At 39.1% G+C, this 21,705-nt stretch overlaps 1 protein-coding gene across 2 annotated transcripts in view; it reads left to right on the top strand.

Moving 5' to 3' along the window:
- Positions 1 to 21,705, top strand: part of CD276 (CD276 molecule) — a 113,364-nt gene that overhangs the window by 40,412 nt on the left and 51,247 nt on the right. For both annotated transcript variants that reach the window (XM_033920310.1, XM_033920309.1), the window contains exon 5: positions 18,563 to 18,700. In XM_033920310.1, the coding sequence (XP_033776201.1) occupies positions 18,563 to 18,700 (138 nt within the window). The remainder of the gene's footprint in view (positions 1 to 18,562; positions 18,701 to 21,705) is intronic.

Genomic DNA, 21,705 nt, shown 5'->3' with positions numbered 1-21,705 from the left:
TGTTATTATCCATAATTGTTCTTTCTTTCAAATTGGATTTTCTCCCCATTATCCTATTGTCTCATGTAAGTAAAGTTATGTCATTAATAATTTAACCGGACCCCTTTTTAAATTTTTTACTGTAAAATGCTTAGAATTTATGATTAACATTTTATCAAATTTTTTATAAACTTGAAACTTAAGACGATTGCAATTGATTTTCTTATGAAAAAGGTTTAGATGGAGCAAATCATTCTTAAGACAAAAAAAAAACTTAAGAGATGTGGTTGAAAACTCAGACCATCTATGGTGACGCTTAAAATGTTATTAGAGTTGATGATAGGAATTTGGTAGTCTGCCATATAGAAAGGGCAGTGGAAAATACCAGTTTTTCTTTTCTTAAGAACGTAAGTGCCTTAGTTTTTTCTGGGTCAGTTTGAGTTTTTTTAGATCGCAGCCGCTGTGATACCATAGAATGCTTTTGACTAATTCGTAGAATGTCTTGAAGATGTGACTCGGCAGCAGTAGAAATGAGGAAACGTGCATTGCAGTGTTAACAGAAATGGAAGACACTAGTCTTGTATGTGTCTGCAACTCAGTAGTAAGCATGGCATTCTAGCGTTTAGCTATTGTTTCTTTGTTTTCTTGTTTTCTATTTGACGCTAGTAAAGGAATTTGAAATAAAGTGCTGACTAGGAGTTTCTCTGCCTATTTTGAAATATCATGTGACCATAATTAATAGCAGATACCGTTCATCTGTGAACAAAGGACACTGGAGCAATAGATAGCAGACAGTGGCTGAAAAAATGATATTTTTAATTTCTAGGAACCCCCCCCCCCCCTCCCAACAACTTTGGGCCCCTTTTACAAAGTCACGGTAGCGATGGTCCTGTAGCAATGCACCAAAAGCCCATTCGTTTCCGATAAGCTTCGGTACATTTTGCAGTGGGAAAATCGCTACAGCGATTTTGCGAAAGGGAGGGGGGCCCTTTATGAAAACATTTTAAAAAGAAAAAAAATAAAAGAACAGATTTTTGAAATAGTGGATGTTGCTTCCCCTTAGTATAGGATGGACTATATGTGACACACATGTCCCTGGAAGGAAATAAAGTGGTATATTCTCCAGCTGCTCGTTCTCTCATCAGCAATCTATGTAGCAGTTAGTAGCCTCCTGTGACAAATTTCCCTGTCTAGAGAAATAATGAGGCTCTTGTCAGAAGAAAAGCAATTGATAGCTAGCCTCTGCCCTTCTCCCTTCTAACATAAGGGGACAGAGGGCAGTAGTAGGGAGACTTTATGCATTTGCTTCCCAATTTCAATTCAACAGGATATCGTAGTCCTTTTGGGTAGGAATAATGAATGGAAAGAGATGACCTTTTTTTTTTTTCACGTGTGAATCCGTTAGTCAAATATAAATTCCTGCAGTGGCTTACCAGAACTCTTCAACTATCATTGTCATATCCTGAGGTCAACTCTCAAGTTTCAAGTTTATTAAAATCTGATGAAACGCTAATCATAAATGTTAAGCGTTTAACAATAAAAAAAAATAAAAATGGGGAACAATTAACATACTTGTTAATGACAAGACGTAACTTACATGAAAATAAAAGGATAGTAGGGGGAAATGCAATTTTAAAAAGAAAAGAGTACAATTAAGGTTAAAAACAAGAGGGCAATGGGAAAAATCATATGTAAGATGTTTTATGATTAAAATAACATTTTTAAACACTGTTTATTTGGCAGTTTTTTTGATGGACGACAGACTGAAAGACTTAAAACCAAATACATTGTAGTATAGGTAGTCATTTCAGTGTTCGACCGCCAGTGCGCCTGAACTGCCTGGCAGTAGCTGCGTATATTTCAGGACTAAATCCTAACGCAGAACCGTGCCAGTGCACCTTGCATCATTCTCTGCTATTTTCAATAGCGAGATCCACACAAACACCCCAAGTCTTTGAGTGTGGTGGAGCCGGTTTGGTCTTTCGTGAACATGTTTAGTGTCACCTACTCTGAGTATTCTGATGGCAGGGGAAGAGCTGGAACCCCAGCAACTGGGTTGATGAGAGAAGATACTGGGTAAGCTATTGCTCAGTGGAGCCTCACTGGGTGAGGAAGAAGATGAACGATGGATGCTTAGTCTTTTACCATCTTGAACGTGGAAATGGATTTTTGAAGGTCATGATATTTACCTTATGGTATAATGTGAGCCCAGAACGAAGAGTTGAAGAGTGCCTATCATGTCAAATCCAAAAATGAAAATGTTTGACTTTAAAATGTGATAAAAGCAGCGATAGCAGTGCTATACTGAGCAAAGTATGTGCAAGCCCAGCTGAGTTCATGCAAAGGCCTGGTGGGGTCAGGCTGTGAATAGAAGGGAGGGATGGAGAAAGAACGAGTGGAGACGGGCTTGATGTTGAGAGTTGGGGGGGGGGGGGGTCTATGGACAATAGTGAGGATGTATCATTATTGAGAATTTTTCACAGTCTCCTACAAAATCTTCTGCTGATCACATTAGAATTCTTTTGGTGGGTGATTTTTGTCAGCCTTTTTTCCCTCAAGTTCTTTTCCTAGACCTATCTGCTCCAGAGAAACTCAGGCTGGCATCATTCCAGCGCCTGAACCCTGCCAAATAATATCTGATGGTTGGGTTTTTCTCAGACTCGGAAAAGCTGACATCTCTCAAACATCCTAATATTTGGGGATCTTTTAATAATAAAATTTACTCTAGGGCAGTGTTTCTCAACTCGGTCCTGGAGTACCCCTTTGCCAGTCAGGTTTTCAGGATATCCATAATGAATATGCATAAACTTGATTTGCATGCATTGCCTCCCATTATATGCAAATTTCTTTCATGCATATTCATTATGGATATCCTGAAAACCTGACCGAGTTGAGAAACACTGCTCTAGGACAAACGTTTAGTCTGCTTTTTTTTCCCAGCTTCCTTTCTTGATCCCTTCCATCAAAGTAGAAGGATCTTAATCTGAGTTCCCATGGTTAATAACCCATCAGAAGGCTTTATGTCAGTAGAACTGAAAGAAATTGACTTTTTCTAATCCTCAAGAGAATTTATTTATTTAAAAAATTTATCAACTGCCTATTCCTAAGCGGCATTACAAAAGTAACATACATAAAGTAAAAGAAACACGACTTATACACATGTCTTAAAGTACAAGTGAATAGTTACATCTTAAAACTAAGATTTCATAAATCCTCACAGAATGCCAGATCTTTCCTGCTTAGTGAGTTATAGACTGGTCTTGAATCTTTCTTTCCTTGCAAAACTGATTGAAAGGGTGGTGTGCTTTTTTCTTTCTTTCTCAATTTAGAACTTTTAATGGAAATATTCAATAAATTTAATTCTCGGAAGTACATGTTCTGAGAAAACCAGCGTAGACAACTTTGTTTGCCCTTGATCGAAGCAAGAGAATGATCCGTTTCATTAGATATTTCATGTTTTGACTCATCAGTCAGCTGCTTCTCTGGTCTTTTTGACTTAAGTGCAAGGGGGAGAATTCTTCAGTGGCTTTGGTCTTCCCTTGAAGAATGCAGAATTCAGACACCTTTAAAAACTTTAAGCTAGAATGTGTTGTACTTAAAGGGCTTGTGTTGGCCACTGGTTCAAGCAGTGGGACTTTAGCTATTTTAAGCCACTCTTGTTCAATCACGAGTTATCATCGGATTCTTCTACTACTGCTAATCATTTCTATAGCGTTGCTAGATGTATGTAGTGCTGTACATTAAGACATATAAGAGACAGTCCCTGCTCAGTGGAGCTTACAATCTAATTAACAGATGAACAGGATGAGTAGGGGGTTTCTTAGGCATGGGTTCTTTTTCGCTGATGACATTTAACTGATGTGTGATGTAGATGCCACATCAGATTTGTTGGGTCTTAACTGCCTTTCTGTGGTTGCAGAATGGATACAATCTAATGTTCTCAAACTTAATGTGAATAAAACCCAAAATGTGTGGGTCATGGGCCATGCTTCTGTACTAAACTGTTATCCTATGATCTTGGATTAATCTGTTCTTTATGGTTAGCTATTCTCAGATTACGGAACCCTGCAAGATTGGTACTGTGACTTCTCCCTGGAAGTGGAAGAATTGAGAGCGTCCTAGGGAGAGGAAGGACCAAAGTTTGAAATCAAAATTGCTGGATCCATAACCACTAGGAGGCGATCAAGTAGTCAAAACTTCAATACGTCAAATAGTTTATGATTCCACACACACATCAATTTTTTCCTTAACTGCCCCTTCATTATGGAATTCATTGCCATCGCTACTCCGTGATGAATCCTCTTTAGATAAATTTAAATCTAATCTAAAAACTTTTATTTATGCATTTGACACATAAACATTCATTAATTTTCCACTACATATGACAAACTTGATCCCTTTCTATTGTATTTACCCTTTTTGTATTTCCCCCACCTAACCAATTGTACGACAGTTTACATCTGTCTGTTTTTTTTGTATTTGACACCCCATTTTTATTCATAATTTTACTTTTTTGCATGCTGCTTAGATATCTGATAAGCAGGATATCAAATTTGAAATAAACTTGAAACTTGGTGTTTAGCGATTCCCTTCTGAGGGGTACAGAAGCGTCCATTTGTAGATTAGACATGATGTCCCGGGAGGTATGCTGCCTACCTAATTGCCCTTATAAGGGCTAAACAGATGCCAACAGCAGAAGGCATCATCTTTCCCTTCCCTGCCGTTTTCTCCCTAATTGTACTCTTTTTCTCAAAATATTGTAGTTCCTACCCTTTTTTCCATTTGTTCCCATTTGTCTTTGTCCGAGTATGTTACGTATATTTTAATTGTTAAATGCAAACCCTATCTTTGTCACAAACTGTATTTTTATTGTACACTGCTCAGAAGTCTGATTGAGTGGTATAAAATTTTTTTAAATAAACTTGAAACTTAAACTTGATGTTACGGAGAGATTGCCAAGACTCATCAAGCCTGACTATTATCCAATGCTGCTCATCCATGTTGGACTAATGATACTGCCAGGTACCCATGTGAACGTATCAAAAGTGACTTTGTGGCTCTGGGAGAGAAGGTTAAGCAGTCAGGTGCACAGGTAGTATTCTCATCCATCCTCCCTGTCGAGGGTAAGGGCCAGGTCAGAGAAGCATACATCCTGGAGATGAATGCTTGGCTATGTGGATGGTGTCATTGAGAGCGTTTTGGCTTGCTGGACCATGGGATGATTTGCCAAGGGCTGCTAAGCAGGGATAGTATACATCTATCAAAGAAGGGAAGACATGTCTTCAGGGGCAGGCTGGCTAATCTACTGAAGAGGGCTTTAAACTAGAAGTGATGGGGCAGGGTGAGCAAAGCCCCTGGGTTAGTAATAAGGTAAGTAAATCACTGAATACTTCTACATGGCTGGAAAAGGGGGCAATGTATGGAAAGCAGTATATACTAGTGCTCGAAGTATGGGAAACAAGATTCTGGATCTAGAAGCTATGATGGAAGAAAATGAGTTGGATATAGTGGCGTTCACGGAGAAAGAAAAGGAGGGGGCGTAGCGCTATATGTTATAGATCATATTAAAGCCACAAAATTGCAGGATCTACAGGGCAAGCAAGAGGCAGTGTGGATCAATTTGGAAAGAGGGAATGGTAAATATATTTACATTGGTGTGATATACAGACCTCCTTCGCAGACGGAAGAATTGGACAGAGATTTAATAACAGACATTCGGAATATATCTAAAAAAAGGAGAAGTTTTATTAATAGATGATTTTAATATGCCGGATGTTGCTTGGGGTATCCCTATTGCAGGACCTTCTAGAAGTAGGGAGATCCTAGATTCTCTACAACGAAAACTGTTCCAGCAGTTGGTAATGGAACCCATGCGGGTTGGGGTTAGACTGGACTTAGTGCTTACAAATGGGGAACGTGTTTCTGGGTGATCATCTGGTATCCAGTGATCACTGCATGGTACGGTTTAATATTAAGATAGGTATAGAGATAGCTCATTCAAAAGTAAAGGTTCTAGATTTTTAAAAAATCTAACTTTGTTCGGATGGGGGATTACGTCAAGGAATTGCTTGGATGGGAACATCTGGAAGGAGTAAAAATGCAATGGGCAAAACTGAAAGGAGTTATTGTAAGGGTGGCAAATCTTTTTGTGAGGCAATTAAGTAAAAGTAAGAGGAAAAGAAGGTGGCTTTGGTTCTCAAAAGTAGTAGCTGAGAAGGTAAGGAATAAGAGGTTATCTTTCATAAGATAGCAGAAAGAAGAAGACAGGCAAAAATATCTGGGTTAAGAGAGGCTGGTCGAGAAGTCAGGAAAGCAAAGATAGAAATGGAAGAAAAAAATAGCTGACATGGTAAAATGGGGAGACAAAACATTTTTTAGATATTAGTGATAGGAAGAAGTGAAAAAGTGGCATTATGAGACTCAAAAAGGAAGGGGAGAAATATGTAGAAGTTGATAAAGAAAAGGCTTAATTGCTTAACAAATATTTCTATTCTGTGCTCAAACTGAAGATCTGGGAGCGGAACCGCAGAAGACAAATGCAAATAGGGATGGTGGAGTGGTAGACTCTGATTGATTTTCAGAGGGTTGTGTTTGTAAGGTCTTGGATTTTGCCGCTTTGAAAGGTTAGCAGTTTCAGGCCATCTGTGAACCTTTTTGGTCCACTTCAACACCCTTAGCTCACAGCAGACTTTTGAACTTCTAAGTTAGGCTAGGATATAGATGTGAACTAGTGGAATATGCAATCTTCCAGCATTGACAGGGAGGTAGTAGCGTTTTTTGGGGGAAAAGGGGGGAGGGAATGAGGGACATGGAAGGTAAATAAATACTTGTTGAATCTTCCCTGTTTTGAAAATATGATGCATTGAGTTATCTGTTCAACAATAAAAAGATTTAAACATAAAGATCATGTGGTCTGTAAAGTGTGCCCATCCACATCATCTGCTCAGAGCTACCATTTCTTTCTTAATTGACTGATTATATACTCCTCAGGCCTGAGACTCCCTGATACTCCAGTACTGGGCCTTCATATGTCCAATTATACCACTGTACCTTAGTCCCAGACAGGTCCAGTGTTGAGATTTTCTCCAACCTTTCCACTAGTTATGGGGATGGACATCTCTGGTGAGGAGGTGTGAAAGTGGTGGCTATAGCATGGAGCATTTTTCACCTGTTTTCCCTGCCCTTACTTAAGGCCCTGAAAACTGAGACCCTCGCATCGCTTTGCTAATGCCCCTCAGTTTGACTTGGGGCACCCCAACTATTTGTCCGACGTGGACATTTCTTGTTTGCTTGATGTTTGATATGGCCAAGTTTGAAGTAGCTCATTAAGACGTGTTACTATTCTTCTTCTGTATGTTCTTGTGGAAACCATAAAATTAAAAGGGTGTGTAGGTTTTTTTTTCCTAAGTGGTCTACCATTTCACCCTTTTATTATTAATTCACTGGGTTGAGTAACCCTTTTATTGTTAATGCATGGCGATAAGATAAAGAACAAGGTGACAAATGGTTTCCATTTGCAAAACATTTATTGGTGGCCTAGAGCTATTTCTAACCTTTTATACTCCCAAGTAACATTAATTAGCTTTTTAATGATCCTTTGCATGGCAATTACTGGGTAGTGAGAAGGGTCCCTCATGTGCCATAAACATTTCTAGTGGCTGCATGGTGTTCCAAGGAGACTGAGCATTACCATGGAAAACTTAACTACTGTAGCTTCTTTGGGAGATGTGAAAGGTTAATATGTGCCGATGAGGCAACACAGCCAGCTACTTCCTGAAACTAGAAGGGTGTGGATTTTAAGCTCCATCCATCTAAAACTAGGAGAGCATAGCATCTGAGCTTCATGCATATGTCTGTATCTTGTTGCCCTAGAATGAATTGTTTGTGCCTACCCCTAGAACAAAGAATGGATTTGCCTGCCTGCTTGGATGAACTGTGTTGGAGAACAGCCAGAGCTAGATTTTAATACTCTTTTCTACCCTGGAGCATCCACAGCAGCTTTCATAAACTTCACTGGAGTCTCTTTCTGGAGGTTAACTATAACTGAATCAATAATGTTGCCTTCTACCTGCACAGCATTCAACCCCCCCCCCCCCATGGCATTATGCACTTTGTTCTTAGGTTTAGTCAGTGGGGGTAAAGGTTGTGGAGGATAGCTTTGGTAGAGAGGGTGGAGACGAGCTGGAAGATTCCAGGGGCGTGTAACAGGACCACGAATAGTTCATATGCTACAACAGTCAACCTTCCCCTTCTTAACAAATATTACTGTTCCTGTTATGGTCATATGAAACCTAAATAGTATAAACGAAAATAAAAATAGACATATCACAATGTGATGATAGACTGTTTTTAAAGGGATGTGATAAAAAAGATCTTAGTTTTCCTTAGAAATAAACTTAAGTAAGATATTTTTAAGGATGGTGTGGAAATATGGTTAACTCTTTTTTTACAGATGAGGGATGATCATTCTGAATGAAGGGTTGACAGCTGATGGGGCTTGGAATAGAGGAACAAAGAAAGGATTCTTCTAAAATAACAGTCTTGCCTCTTGTCCACCACGTGGAGTGGAGGAGGAGCCTGCAGTTAGTGCAGCAGCCTAAGAATTTGGGGAACTGGGTTTAATCCCCACTGCAGATTTGGATTGTTGAGTTGCATTGTCCATCTGTGCTAAAGTTGTAGCTGTTTTCAGAAGGACAGGAAGCCAAAGATTTTTATTTATTCAAAAAATTCCGCCCTGTCTTCCAATTTAGGCGGATTACAAATGAAGCATTCATAAAATTACTAACAAGCAAAGTCCTAACTGACAAGCAAAACAGGGAGCCCAGACATTCATAAGGCTATTAATACCACAAATACAAATACGAGAGCAAACCAGATCTTATATCCCAAAAGCTTTCTGAAATAAAAATGCCATTGAGTTCTTTTTAAAATCGTCCAGTCTTTTAATTCCACCTATATAGAATGACAATATAAAAAATGGACAACTTATATTCTTCCAGAAACACAGTTCGAAATGAAGGCACATCCAATAAATTCCTGAGCCTCAGATCTAAGCGATCGAACTGGCTGATGCAATGTTGAAGTTATCGGAACAGAAATAGTTGCAACCTAAAAAACAACCCCCACACGCCTTTTTATCAAGCTGCACTAGAGGTTTTTAGCCCGGGCCAGCATGGTAAATGCTCTGACGCTCAAAGGATTCCTATGAGCATTGCAGTACTCACCTCACTGGCCCGTGCTAAAAACTTGTAGTGCAGTTTGATTTTGAAAAGTAATTGGTAAACCAATGCAATTGCATGAGAACAAGTGAAATATGATCAAATCTAGACAATCCATATGTAACACATGCAGTTGCATTTTGAGCAATTTGTAGGCTCTGCTCAAAAATAGAAACCACAATACCTTGCACTACTAGCCTGAAATTCTGATCTTCTAGAGAATTTTTTAAACCTCTCAATAGTTTCAGCTTCATGAAAACATTGCCCACCATTTTCTGAACCTGATTTTTCATAGTTACGGTAATGCTGAATCGAGCACAATTCCTAAAGATCATATCATTTTGGATAATTCTATCGTATCTCCATCAAATGACAAAGAAGTTGGAACATCAGCAGGAAGATGTGCATCAAGAAATATAGCCTGTCTTTTTAACATTTAATTGCAGTTGATTTGCTCAAAGCCAGTAAATAATTGTTATAAGTACAACAAATCAAAATTCTTACTGACTGAAGTTTCCACCTTAAAGGAAAATTAAATCTCATCTGCATGCAGTAGATCTGATACTGGAATCCTAACCCATTCAGTAACTTGCATGAAGGTTTCATAAAGATATTAAATAGGGTCATAGATAATGCAGACCCTTGTGGTATCACAGTCCAAACAATCAGACTTCATATTTCTGTCAATAACACAAAATTTCCTACCAGATAAAAAATGATCGGAGCCACTTAAGAACCATTTCACCAATCCCAGAAGCTAGAAGCCTATTCAGTAAGATCTGATGATTCACAGACTCAAATGCTGCAGATATATTTAAGCTCACTAGAATGAAATGATTCCCCTAATTAAGTCTAGCCTGAAGATTGAAATTGGATAAATTTGTGCAAGAATCAGTATGAACTTAAGCCACTGGATGGCACTCTGACTATAATATTGGGCTGAAATGATACCATGATTATTTCAAGATAAAATGCTTAATAGTACTGGTGTATAACTTTGTTGGAATGAAGTACATGAAGTTTATAGTCTATTTCAAAGCAATAAATTCAAGGTTGTGGTAGTTGAATTAGTAAGAAACCCACCTATGTATAACAGACCTTCATGACAACAAAGTAAATTCTGTACCACGTTAGTTTCTGAAGTTTTATTCCTACAGACTTCCTTTATAACAAATTCCTTTGATCAATTTAAAACCATGTGCCTAGGAATCAAGCCTTACACAATCTTCATAATCTGTGTGTGTCTTGTCTGACTCTCCCCCACAGCTTTTGAACCATTTATCCAATTCATTTGCATTTCTGTGTGCAGATGATCTGCAGTTTTATTTGCCCTTGAAAAGTACTCAAGATGTTACCCCTTCAGATGTTGTCCTTCAGTTTAACCATTAAGAACTAGTGAGGTGTTATGTGCTACACTTTAATATAGACAAAACCGAGGTAGTTTGGTTAGGAAGAATTCCCACAGAGATGGTGCCTGCACAGCTGTTCAACAAGTCTGAATTGATCATTAAACAATAGTTTGGAGTATGTTTTAAAACGTGCTTTCTTTGTGCCAGCTCCACTGTTCTGAATAAATGGGTGTTATCCCTTCCTACCAGTAGGTGGAGTTAGAGAAAAAAATTGGAAATCTTCCATGAGACACCACCAGTAATGTAACTGACATAATTCAGTCTATTCTCTACCTTCAGCAGTGTCCCTGGCTTAGCTACCTGTTTTGCTGGCTATGGCGTGCTTGGTAAATTTAAGTTGGCTTTCTTTTGAGTTACCCAGTTGGATTCAGTTAAAAAAAAACTTATGTTAAATATGTAAATTCTTTTTGTCGATTAGATCCTTGTTCCCCAAATATTATGATGATGTCTAATCCAACTTTTTAGAGAGACCTTTATAGTTGGTTGATTTACATGTTGAATAAGGGAGAATTTCCAAAAGAAAAGGCTCTTATAATAATTATACCTCTTGTCAAAAATCCCAAACACTCAGTTGCTGAGGTTAATAATTATAGACCTTTAGCTTCCATATCTTTGTTTGTAAAGATAATGGAGGGCTTAATCTGCCAACAACTGGTTGACTATTTCAATAAATTTCCTTTCCTACATCCTTCTCAATCAGGTTTTCGTACTAACTTCAGCACAGAAACATTAATAATTTTATTAGTGAATTACTTGTACACATTGTTCAGTAGAGGAACAGGAGCATTGTTACTCCAGTTTGTTCTTAGCAGTGCCTTCGACTTGGTTGATCATAACATTCTTCTCGACTGCCTCAACGCTATGGGTATTTCAGGAAAGATTCTACAGTGATTCCAGGATTTTTTTAAAATTTCATACATATCAAGTATTTCTCAAGGACGCGCTATTTAATATTTGGAGTAATCATTGCGGGGTATCACATGGTGCAGAGACGAGCAACGAAGCTAATAAAAGGTATGGAGAACTTGGAATACAAGGAACGACTTAAGAGACTGGGATTGTTCTCCCTTGAGAAAAGGAGACTGCGAGGGGATATGATCGAGACTTTCAAAATTCTGAAAGGAATCAACAAAATAGAGCAGGAAAAAAAAATTATTTACAATGTCCAATGGGACATGGACTGAAGCTAAGGGGGACAAGTCCAGGACAAATATCAGGAAGTTCTGCTTCACGCAACGAGTGGTGGACACCTGGAATGCTCTCCCAGAGGAGGTTATTGCTGAATCCACTGTTCTAGGATTTAAAAGCAAATTAGATGCACATCTCCTTACGAGAGGCATAGAGGGATATGGGTGACTAAAATTACGCCAGGTGTACACCTGGCTGGGCCTCCGCATGTGCGGATCGCTGGACTTGATGGACTGAAGGTCTTATCCGGAAATGGCAGTTCTTATGTTCTCCACACTCTCCCTGGTACTTTTTAATGTCTATCTGGCATCACTGGGTGAGAAACTTGCAGTTTTTAATTTGAAAATCTTTAGCTATGAAGATGATATAACGATACCCATTCCAACGAATTTGACTGCATCGTTAAACACAATTCAAGAGATTGTGTCCATCATGAATACCTGGATGAAAGATTACAAACTGAAGTTAAATTCAGATAAAAATAGGTTCTTTTTAGCCTCTCCCTCGAACAAGATGGTAGTTAGAGAGCTTATGTTATGCAGAACCACTTATCCCATTGAGTCTGAAATTAAAATCCTGGGAGTATACTTAGACAGAAATTTTAACTATGAAAGCATTCATCTCGGTGTTGGTGAAAAAATACTTCTTCATCCTGTGAAAGTTGCGTACCATAATATCTTATTTTGAACCTATGGCATTTAGACTCCTTGTCCAATCCCTGAAATTTAGCACTTTAGATTACTGTAATTCAATTCATATTGTGGAACATCAAGCAAATATACTTAGACTTAAAAGAGTTCAAAATGTCGCAGAACGCTTGATCTTTGACTTGAAAAAAATCAGATCATATTACATTTTACTACAGAGAACTTACTTGGCTTCCGTTTGAGGCTCGCGTATTATTTAAACTGGGCGCACTCTACTATAAAGTCTTACACCGCCAGGCGCCGGAGTATTTACTAGAATTATTTACTTTGTTTACACCAAACCGTTCTTTACGCAACTCTTCTTTGTTTCCCCCCCCCCCCAGCTCAAGGTTGTACTCAAAAGAGATTCCAGCAGCGTCTGCTTACTTATCAGGCAGAGAGCTGGGACAGGGAATTACGCTCTTTATTCACAAAGTCTTGTTCCTACTTACATTTTAGAAAACCACTAAAATCAATATTGGCAAAATTTCTAGAGCGCTAATATGATCTTATGACAAGTTTTGTAGATTACTGGGAATGTCCAGTTTTTATCTTTTTGTGAACCGCATCGATCCGTAAGGTTTTGCGGTCTACAAATGTAAATGTAATGTAGATGTGGTTGCACAGTACGGTTGAGCCTAAGGGCCACTCTCAGGCTTACGGTTTTGTTCTGTGCCTGGTTGAGTGCGGAATTTGGCTCCACAGACCTTCTCAGTGCTACTATTGTGGCTTTGACTTGGTCCCACAGGACTTTGCCTGGAGGTGATGGTCCCCATCCCCCTACGCCAGCCTTGCCTGGTCATTTCATTTGTAATACTTAAAGCATTACAAGCACTAGTGCTTGTTCATTTAGGCTTTTAAATGGTCTGCCTACAAAGTGTCTACAGTTGGAGCGATCTTCCAATAATTCTTTTATCAAATAGTAATAGACTTATAATGAGTCCATGCTAAAATATCAATGCGCTAAACTGAGTTAGTGAGCTCATTGTTCCCAGTACAGCATTTAAAGCATTTCTTATAAATTCATTTAATTGTGAATTAAAGTAAGTTGATTTTCCACTATTTCATGATAGAATTTTCACAATTTCATTTTAGAATAATTTTAGAATAAATAAGTTCATAACTTAGCTTTGTAATAGATGATTCCCCGTCCTGACATGTTTCGCTTGACTTTATCGCGGCTGCTCTGAATGGGAGAAGCTTAGCTTTAGTTTTAAGTTCCCCCGACCTTGATAAAGTCAAGCTTCAAGTTTATTTAAAATTTGTTGAATCGCCCTATCATATATTCAGGGCGATGCACACACAACTGCAGTCTTTGTGTAGCTCCAACCAAAGCAGGTTGAATCATCTTGTGCCACAAGGTTTGGGTTGCCTGCAGTATAGACTGCTCTGGTCTTCTGAGGTTGCAGCTACACCAGCTGAAATCTTTTTTTTGCAGGGGTTTCAGTTCCCTGAGGTGCACACATTACTGTATTATTCTTGCAACCACACTCTCTTCTAGACTCCAGTGTCTTCCCAGAGGCAGTGCAATCTCTCCAGCTTACTGCTGTGTCCTGGTCTACATTAGGCATAGGATTTTTTTGCACATGTGCAAACAATGTGTACAGATGGATGGACAGACAGATTTACCCTCTCCAGTAGGTGCTGTCACTCAGTAGTATGCTTTATGGTTCAGAGAATGAACACAAAAGAAAAAACAAAAGATCTCCACTACAAATAGAAACTTACAAGATAAAGTCTCAATAATATTTCAAAAGCACTCTGGGTCTGATTCTGTATAGGACACTGGTTTCTCAGTGGGAGTACTCTTAAGACTCCAGTTGGCTCAGGTGCCTAAGGCTGCAGGGATAATCGAAAGTTTTATGAGACCGCTTAGACGGAACATATACATTGTAACTTAGGTGATCTAAAAACAGGTCTAAGTGCCCAAAAGGAATCCAAAGTGACACCCCCCCCCACCCCCCGTGTTCATTGACTCCCTTACATCGCCATAAAAATCAGAATAAAAACGTACATACCTACCTCCAGAACATCAGCACCTGGCATAGGAAAGCCTAGTAGAGCTGCACAGAGGTGGCTTAAGTAGTCTGGGGGGGTGGGCTGCTGGACCATAGAGAAGAGGATCCAGGCCTATAAGTCACTCTAACCACTACATAAATGGTGAGGCCACCAAAAAAAACCCCAAACGCTACTGTACTGCCATTTAGGTGCCACCTCCAGCCATAAGGGCTATTGGGGTTGTAGACAAGTGGGTCTAGTCGGTTAAATTACAAGGGGGTTATGAAGAGATATACATGAGAAGTTCACAGTAGTGCCCGGTAAGGTGGCTCACTCCTCTCTTGTTATGTCTGCGCTGTGGAAATAATTAATAGTAGTAGTAGTAGTCAGTCTATCACTTTGCTGGCCCCTCCCATGTTCAAAAGGTCTTGCTTTAGACGTTTCTGACTTGGACGTATGTTTGGTTGAGAATATGGTATAAAGATAGACGTAGTGGCGGTCTGGACGATCGGAAGCCTAGGATGTAAAGGCGGATGATTTTTGAAAAAACATATACATTAGATGTATTTTTTGAGAATGGACATTTATGCCCCGCCTACTTTAGAAGACTAGCGCCTTACATCCAAATCGGTCTTAGACCTTTCTTTCGATTATGCCCCTCTTATGTGTTTTTTTTTTACCCATACTAGTTCTCATTATAAATAGATGAAATGTAAAATTCATTTATTTATGAACTTGAGCTGTGAAAACTGCAGGGCTATTCTTTAAATGCATCCTAAGGGATACCTTTCACATGGAGATTGATACTCAAAACTAACATAACATTTTTAACTGCTCTTGTACGAGGATACTGTTCTACTTTTGCCATCCTTAAATTCTCTCCCACAGAGTCCACATGCAATCTCCACATACTGTAGGGCGTGGAGCCGAAAGAAAGATGTCAAATCAATGAATGAGATGCAGAGCATAAGCTAGCAGAGGAAAATATTTGTAGAGCTTGAAAAAAATTGTACATTCTTGAGCTTGTTTTATCCATGATGACTCCGAGAATTCTTATTTTATGACGGACTGAATTGGAAAGTTATTAATGCAAATTGGTGGTGGATTCTTGAGTCCCTCTTTCCATAGGAAAAAAACCACGATTTTAGTTTTTTCTAGATTTAAAGACCTTGAGTATTTCATTCTGTTCTGGTCTCCTTTTCTGAAAAAAGATATAGTAGCACTAGAACAGGCTCAAAGAAGAGATAACAAGATGATAAAGGGGATGGAACTCCTCTTGTATGAGGAAAGATTATAGAGGTTAGGGCTCTTCAGCTTGGAAAAGAGATGGCTGAGGGGAACCATGTGATTGAAGTCTACAAAATCCTGAGTGGTGTAGAACTGTTACAAGTAGATTGATTTTTTTACTGGATCAAGATTTACAAAGACTATGGGACACTTGAAGTTACAGAGTAATACTTTTAAAACCAATAAGAGGAAATATTTTTTCACTCAGAGAATAGTTAAGCTCTGGAACATATTGCCATAGGATGTGGTAAGAGTGGTTAATGTAGTTGGTTTTTAAAAAGTTTTGGGCAAGTTCCTGGAGGAAAAGTCCATAGTCTGTTGTTGAGACAGTCATTGGGGGGGGGGGGGGGGAATTCCATGCCCTGGATCAGTGGCATGGAATGCCACTACTATTTGTTTTTTGCCAGGTATTTGTAACTTGGATTGGCCTCTGTGAAGACAGGATACTGGGCTAAATGGACCATGGTCTGACCCAGTAAGGCTGCTGTTATGTTCACTCATTATTTTGGTGTTTTTATGCCTACTTAGTTTTGTGCTAATTGATACGTTAACTTTTTATTTATACATTTATTTTTAACACTGCTTTTATAATGTATTATGATGATTGATTTTTATTGTAAAATGCTGAAAGATTTTGTATGTTAGCTAAAAATGATCTGCACAATTTTGTCACTAGTTTCATAAAAATGCCCTTCAGATCCTAGTATGCTCCTTGGTTATGAATAGTCTTGAGTATTGCAATGAATTATTCTAAGGCCCTCAGAACAGCAGGCATCAGGTGCTTAAAGTTTATTTAAAACATGAAAATCAAATTCTGCAGAATCAAAGACATTCGACTATATGACCCTACTATTCAAATAGGAGTATTCACCACCTCTCTCACATGGTTACTTCTAAAATCCCAATTCTTGACCACAAAATTCATTGCTCAGGCTTTCCATTCAACGCACTCATGATTCCCTCATTCAGGCAAATCAAGCTATAGGCAGTCCTTGGTTTAAGTACGCCCGACTTGAATCAAATTTGTACTTACGAACCAGGGTCCTGCCTCTCCCTTCCTGTGCCAACATGCCCCTTCTTCCTCCCTTCCTGTCCGAACGTGACCCTCCTCCTCCTCCCTTCCATATACCAATGCGCCCTTTGTTATCTTTCCCTCCAATCTGCGTCCTAAATTCATGCCTCTGACGTGAAGGAAGGCTTCCAGGTCAGCTGCGAGCCGTGTGCAGGAACCAGTGGTTGCAACTTTGTGAAGAGAAGTGCAACTTGGAGGAGATAGCCAGCCAAAGGAGGCATGAATCTGGGATGCAGGTTAGAGAGAAAGATGACGAGGGGCACGTTGGGTCATGGAAGGGAGGAGGAGGGGCTCATTGACACAGGAAGGGAGAGGCTGGGTTGCGTTGGGACACAGAAGGAAGGGAGGGAGCACAAACTTGGGACACGGGATGGAAGAATGGAGGGAGTGAGGGAAAGAGATGCTGAGGTAGGTAGGGAGAGAATAGAAAGGGAGAATTATTGGGCAGGGGTGTCTTGAGTGGGAGGGAAAGAGATGGTGCATATGGGGAAATGAAAGAGGTGAATTGTTGGGCATAGGAGGGAGAGAGAAATATTGGACATGGTGGTAGGAGAGGTGTGTGGTACAGGTGCATGGGGAAGAGAGAGATGAGAGGGAGAATGTTGGATATGGTAGAGAAGAGGGAGCAGTGGGATGGATGAAGAACAAAAGTAAGTGTAAACCTCTTATCTTTTATTTGTATTTAAACTACAGTACTTTGTTTTGAAGACTGTTTCTTTAATTTTTAATGTTTTTGTAGATTGTGTGCTGTACAGGATCCGAGTTGCATACAAATTCAACTTAAAAATGGTTTTAAAAGAACAAACAAACACGGAACTCGTTCTTAACCCGGGGACTGCCTATGGTTACTATTTACAGCACCATATTTAACCTTTTTGGCCCCACACTTTGAAATGTTCTTCTGTACTTATCAGTAGAGATCACTTCATAAGTTTAAAATGGGACTAAAAACTTGCCTCTTTCAAGATGTATTAGAATGTGAGGCTCACCTAGTCTAATTTTAACCCTATCGGACATGTCAACTAGCTAACAGATTGGCCCAGGAATACTATTGGCTTAATCTGGATCACATTCTGCCCTATTATCAATTTGTAACTTTCCTATCTACTCATCTCTGTCTGCTATTAATCTATTATATTTTAATATAGTCTAAACCAGGGATCTCAAAGTCCCTCCTTGAGGGCCGCAATCCAGTCGGATTTTCAGGATTTCCCCAATGAATATGCATTGAAAGCAGTGCATGCACATAGATCTCATGCATATTCATTGGGGAAATCCTGAAAACCCGACTGGATTGCGGCCCTCAAGGAGGGACTTTGAGACCCCTGGTCTAAACCATTTAGGCAACTGTGTCCTTGGCAGTATATCAAATACCCATAGGTTCTCTGTCCTGTTGGACTTTTTGGTGTTTACTCGGTATATCAAATGCAAAATAAATAATCCAGTTGGAGGGAGGGTTCTCAAGTGGGCAGACTTGTTGGGCCATTGGCCCTTTTCTGCCATCATATTCTATGTTTCTAATGAGATCTAGTTAAGGGGTTTACATTTAGGAATAGTGAAATACAAATTCTGTATCAAGCTGAAGTGTAGCATTCTGAGAAAAAGAGAGGGAAGATTGCAAGGGTAGTGACCGAGTAATTGGAATGGGAGTGTTTAATGGGAACAGTGTTCTGTAGCTTGCTGGAGCCTATAATAAGTCTAATGGTGATGCTATCTTCTTGGTAGGTCAGCCCCTTGCCTTCCCTGCAGTGGCTTTGTGGGTGATCGTTGCACTTTCTGTTTGCGTTCTGGTGCTCCTAGGGGCTTTGGCATATATCTGCCGAAAGAAGATTCGTCAGACTTGTGAGGAGGAAGAGGATACAGGTAAGGAAATAAAATCTTACATATAGTCAATCATTTGTTAGAATACTGTGTACCAGGGTGTGGAGTCATTTAGAAGCAATTTTGGGCGGAATTGATGAAATAATACCAATTCAGACTCCAGCTTCAAAATAAAAACTTACAACATAATATATGGTAAATTTATAATTTTGTACTATATTTATTCTAGATCTAAAACACTGGTAAATATAAGTTATATGTACCGGTACTTTAGAAAAAAAATGTAAAGCCTACTATCAGTAGGGCATTGGAGTTGAAGGTTTAGTGTACCAACTCCATTACCCTGCTATTTACTCTACATTGATCTGAGGTATGCTGACACTGGAGTATCCAAAAGTTGCATGAATGTTTCTGGCATCCCTTAATGAGGTCACTTTCCTGCTATCAACTTCACTTCATCATACATAATTCTAAGTTTATTTATAATTTGGTATACCGACCATCACAGATATCTGGCCAGTTTACAATATTAAAAATTTACAAAACATAAAAATAAAAAATAAAATAAGGCAGGTTATAGCATAGACAGGGACAAAGTTTGGACATGTTGGATACAAGAGGAGCGGGGGGGGGGGGGGTGAGGGAGATTTTAAATTTACATCAAAAATAAAAATAAGAGGGAGGGAGAGTACAGGAGGAAAGGGAGTTCGTTTCTTAAAAGCAGTTCTCTTTTTCCCCTCCCCTTGGAAAGGATTCTTAACTGCAGTTTTGGTATACATCTTTGAACAGAAATGTTTTGAGATTAGTATTAAATTTGGTTAGAGAGTTTTCACGGCGGAGATGTGGTGGCATTGCATTCCAGAGGGAAGGGGCTATGGCAGAAAAGATGGTGTTTCTGGTATAATAGAGGTCTTTAGTCGAGGGGACCGTCAGTAAATTCTGATCGGCAGATCTGAGGGCCCTAGAAGGAGTATATGAGATAAGATATTTATCTAAGAAGGTAGGTGAGTGGGAGAGCTTAATTTTGAAAACAAGTAGGAGTATTTTGTAGATTGTTCTATGTGAGACTGGCAACCAATATGATTCTCGGAGAAGTGGGGTGACATGGTCGTATTTTTTGGCTTTTGTAGATGAGTTTGATCGCGGTATTTTGAATCAGTCGACAAATTTCCTTTTGAGTTATTCTATGGTATAGAGAATTGCAGTAGTCTATATGTGAGATAATCAGCGAATGAATTAAAGTTTGAATAGAGGCAGGTTCTAGAATAGAGGTTATAGAACGGATTAGATGGAGTTTATAGAAGTAGTTTTTGGTCAATGAGCTGATTTGATCGTGGTAAGTGAGATCTTTGTCAAAAATGATTCCTAGTAGTTTTAATTTGGATTCTATTTGAAGTGGACAAGAGGTGATACATATTTGTCCAGTTAAAGTATCATTTTTTTGATTTGGAATAGGATTTCTCGAGATTTGGTTATGTTAAGGGAAAGTCTGTTGGTTCGTAGCCATAAGCTGATTTTATCCAGTTTGATATTGATTTCTTCGATATCGTTTATGTTTGCGGGGTTAATGGGGTGAAGAAGTTGAATGTCATCTGCGTAGGCAAAGGTGGTAAATCCAATAGATTGAGCTAGAGTCAAGAGAGGTGATTAAAAGATGTTGAGGGTTGAGAGAATAGAACCTTGTGGAACACAATAAATTTGAAAAATTGGGTAGAAGATGTTCCTTTGAAATTCTGATCAGCGAAGTAAGAGGAAAACCAGAGGAGAGCGGAGTCTGTTATACCACTGTTTTTAATATGGTTGAGAAGTAGATCGTGATCAATCATTTCAAAAGCAGCCGATAGAACAAGGGATATCAGGAGACCTAATTTTCGGTGATCATGGAAATAGTAGATGGTGGTGGTGAAACCGAGCAGAGACAGTTCAGTTGAGTAGTTTATGCGGAAACTGGATTGGTTTGGATGAAGGGTGTTTGTTTTTTTTGAAGAATTCAGAGAGTTGACGAAAACAGTTTTTTCGGTGAGTTTGGCAATGAAGGGTAAATTGGCAATAGGACAGAAATTGGAGCATTGCGTTTCATCTAAGCTTTGGATTTTTAGTTTGGTGAGAACTAGGGCTGATTTCCAGGATTTCAGAACATTGGTTGAGAGACTTTGGGTGATCATTTCTAGGAGGAAAGGACCAAATAATGAAAATAATTTTTTTAGAATGGAAGGTGGGATATTCTCTGTGGGATTATTAGAGGTATTCATAGATTGAATAGCTTTCAGCAAATCTGCTAGAGAGGGGGGGTTTGAATTTTGAGAGAGTGCAATTCCAGTCCTTGAGAGCCGGAGCCAGGTCAGGTTTTCATGATCTCTACCATGAATATGTATGAGATGGATTTGCATGCACTGCCTGCTTGAGATGCACATCTATCTTGTGCATAATTATTGTGGTTATCCTCAAAACCTGACCTGGCTCCGGCTCTTGAGGACCGGAATTGCCCACCCCTGGTATAGATGCACAGATGTAAAGATCTAAACATGCGTACGTTGGAAGAAAGGTGTGAGAGGGGAGATATGATAAGAGAAATTTAAAACATGCTCTGAATGAAAGAGTTAAAGAATGAAGAGGAACGGGGATAGATTAGTACTGTGTCTAAGAAAATTTTTTATGAAAAGTTTGCCGGATGCATGAAATAGTCTCCCGGTCGAGGTGGAGGAAGTGAGGGCAGTATTTAAACTCAAGAAAGCAGAGGATAAGGACAGAAGATCTCTGATGGAGAGGAAGGGTTTTTCAAGTTTAATAGTTGGTGTGCTTGTTCAGATATGGTCTTCTGATGCCATAATTTTTCATTATTAACGCAGATTCCACTGTTAGTAAATCTCACCATTATAGATCTCTCTGTAATTTAGTCATTGAATGCACCCCCTCCTAGCAATTGCTTCTTACTGGAAAAATGCATCCCTCACCAAAAACGATGTAGAAAATAGCTTGTTATTGAAGCAGATCTATTTTTAAATGAATATTTTATTACAAATGCCAAACTGCTCTCCAATTATGCC

This window comes from Geotrypetes seraphini, chromosome 14 (assembly GCF_902459505.1).
Source record: "Geotrypetes seraphini chromosome 14, aGeoSer1.1, whole genome shotgun sequence".
NCBI lineage: Eukaryota > Metazoa > Chordata > Amphibia > Gymnophiona > Dermophiidae > Geotrypetes > Geotrypetes seraphini.
This window is presented reverse-complemented; position numbering and strand designations above follow the sequence as displayed.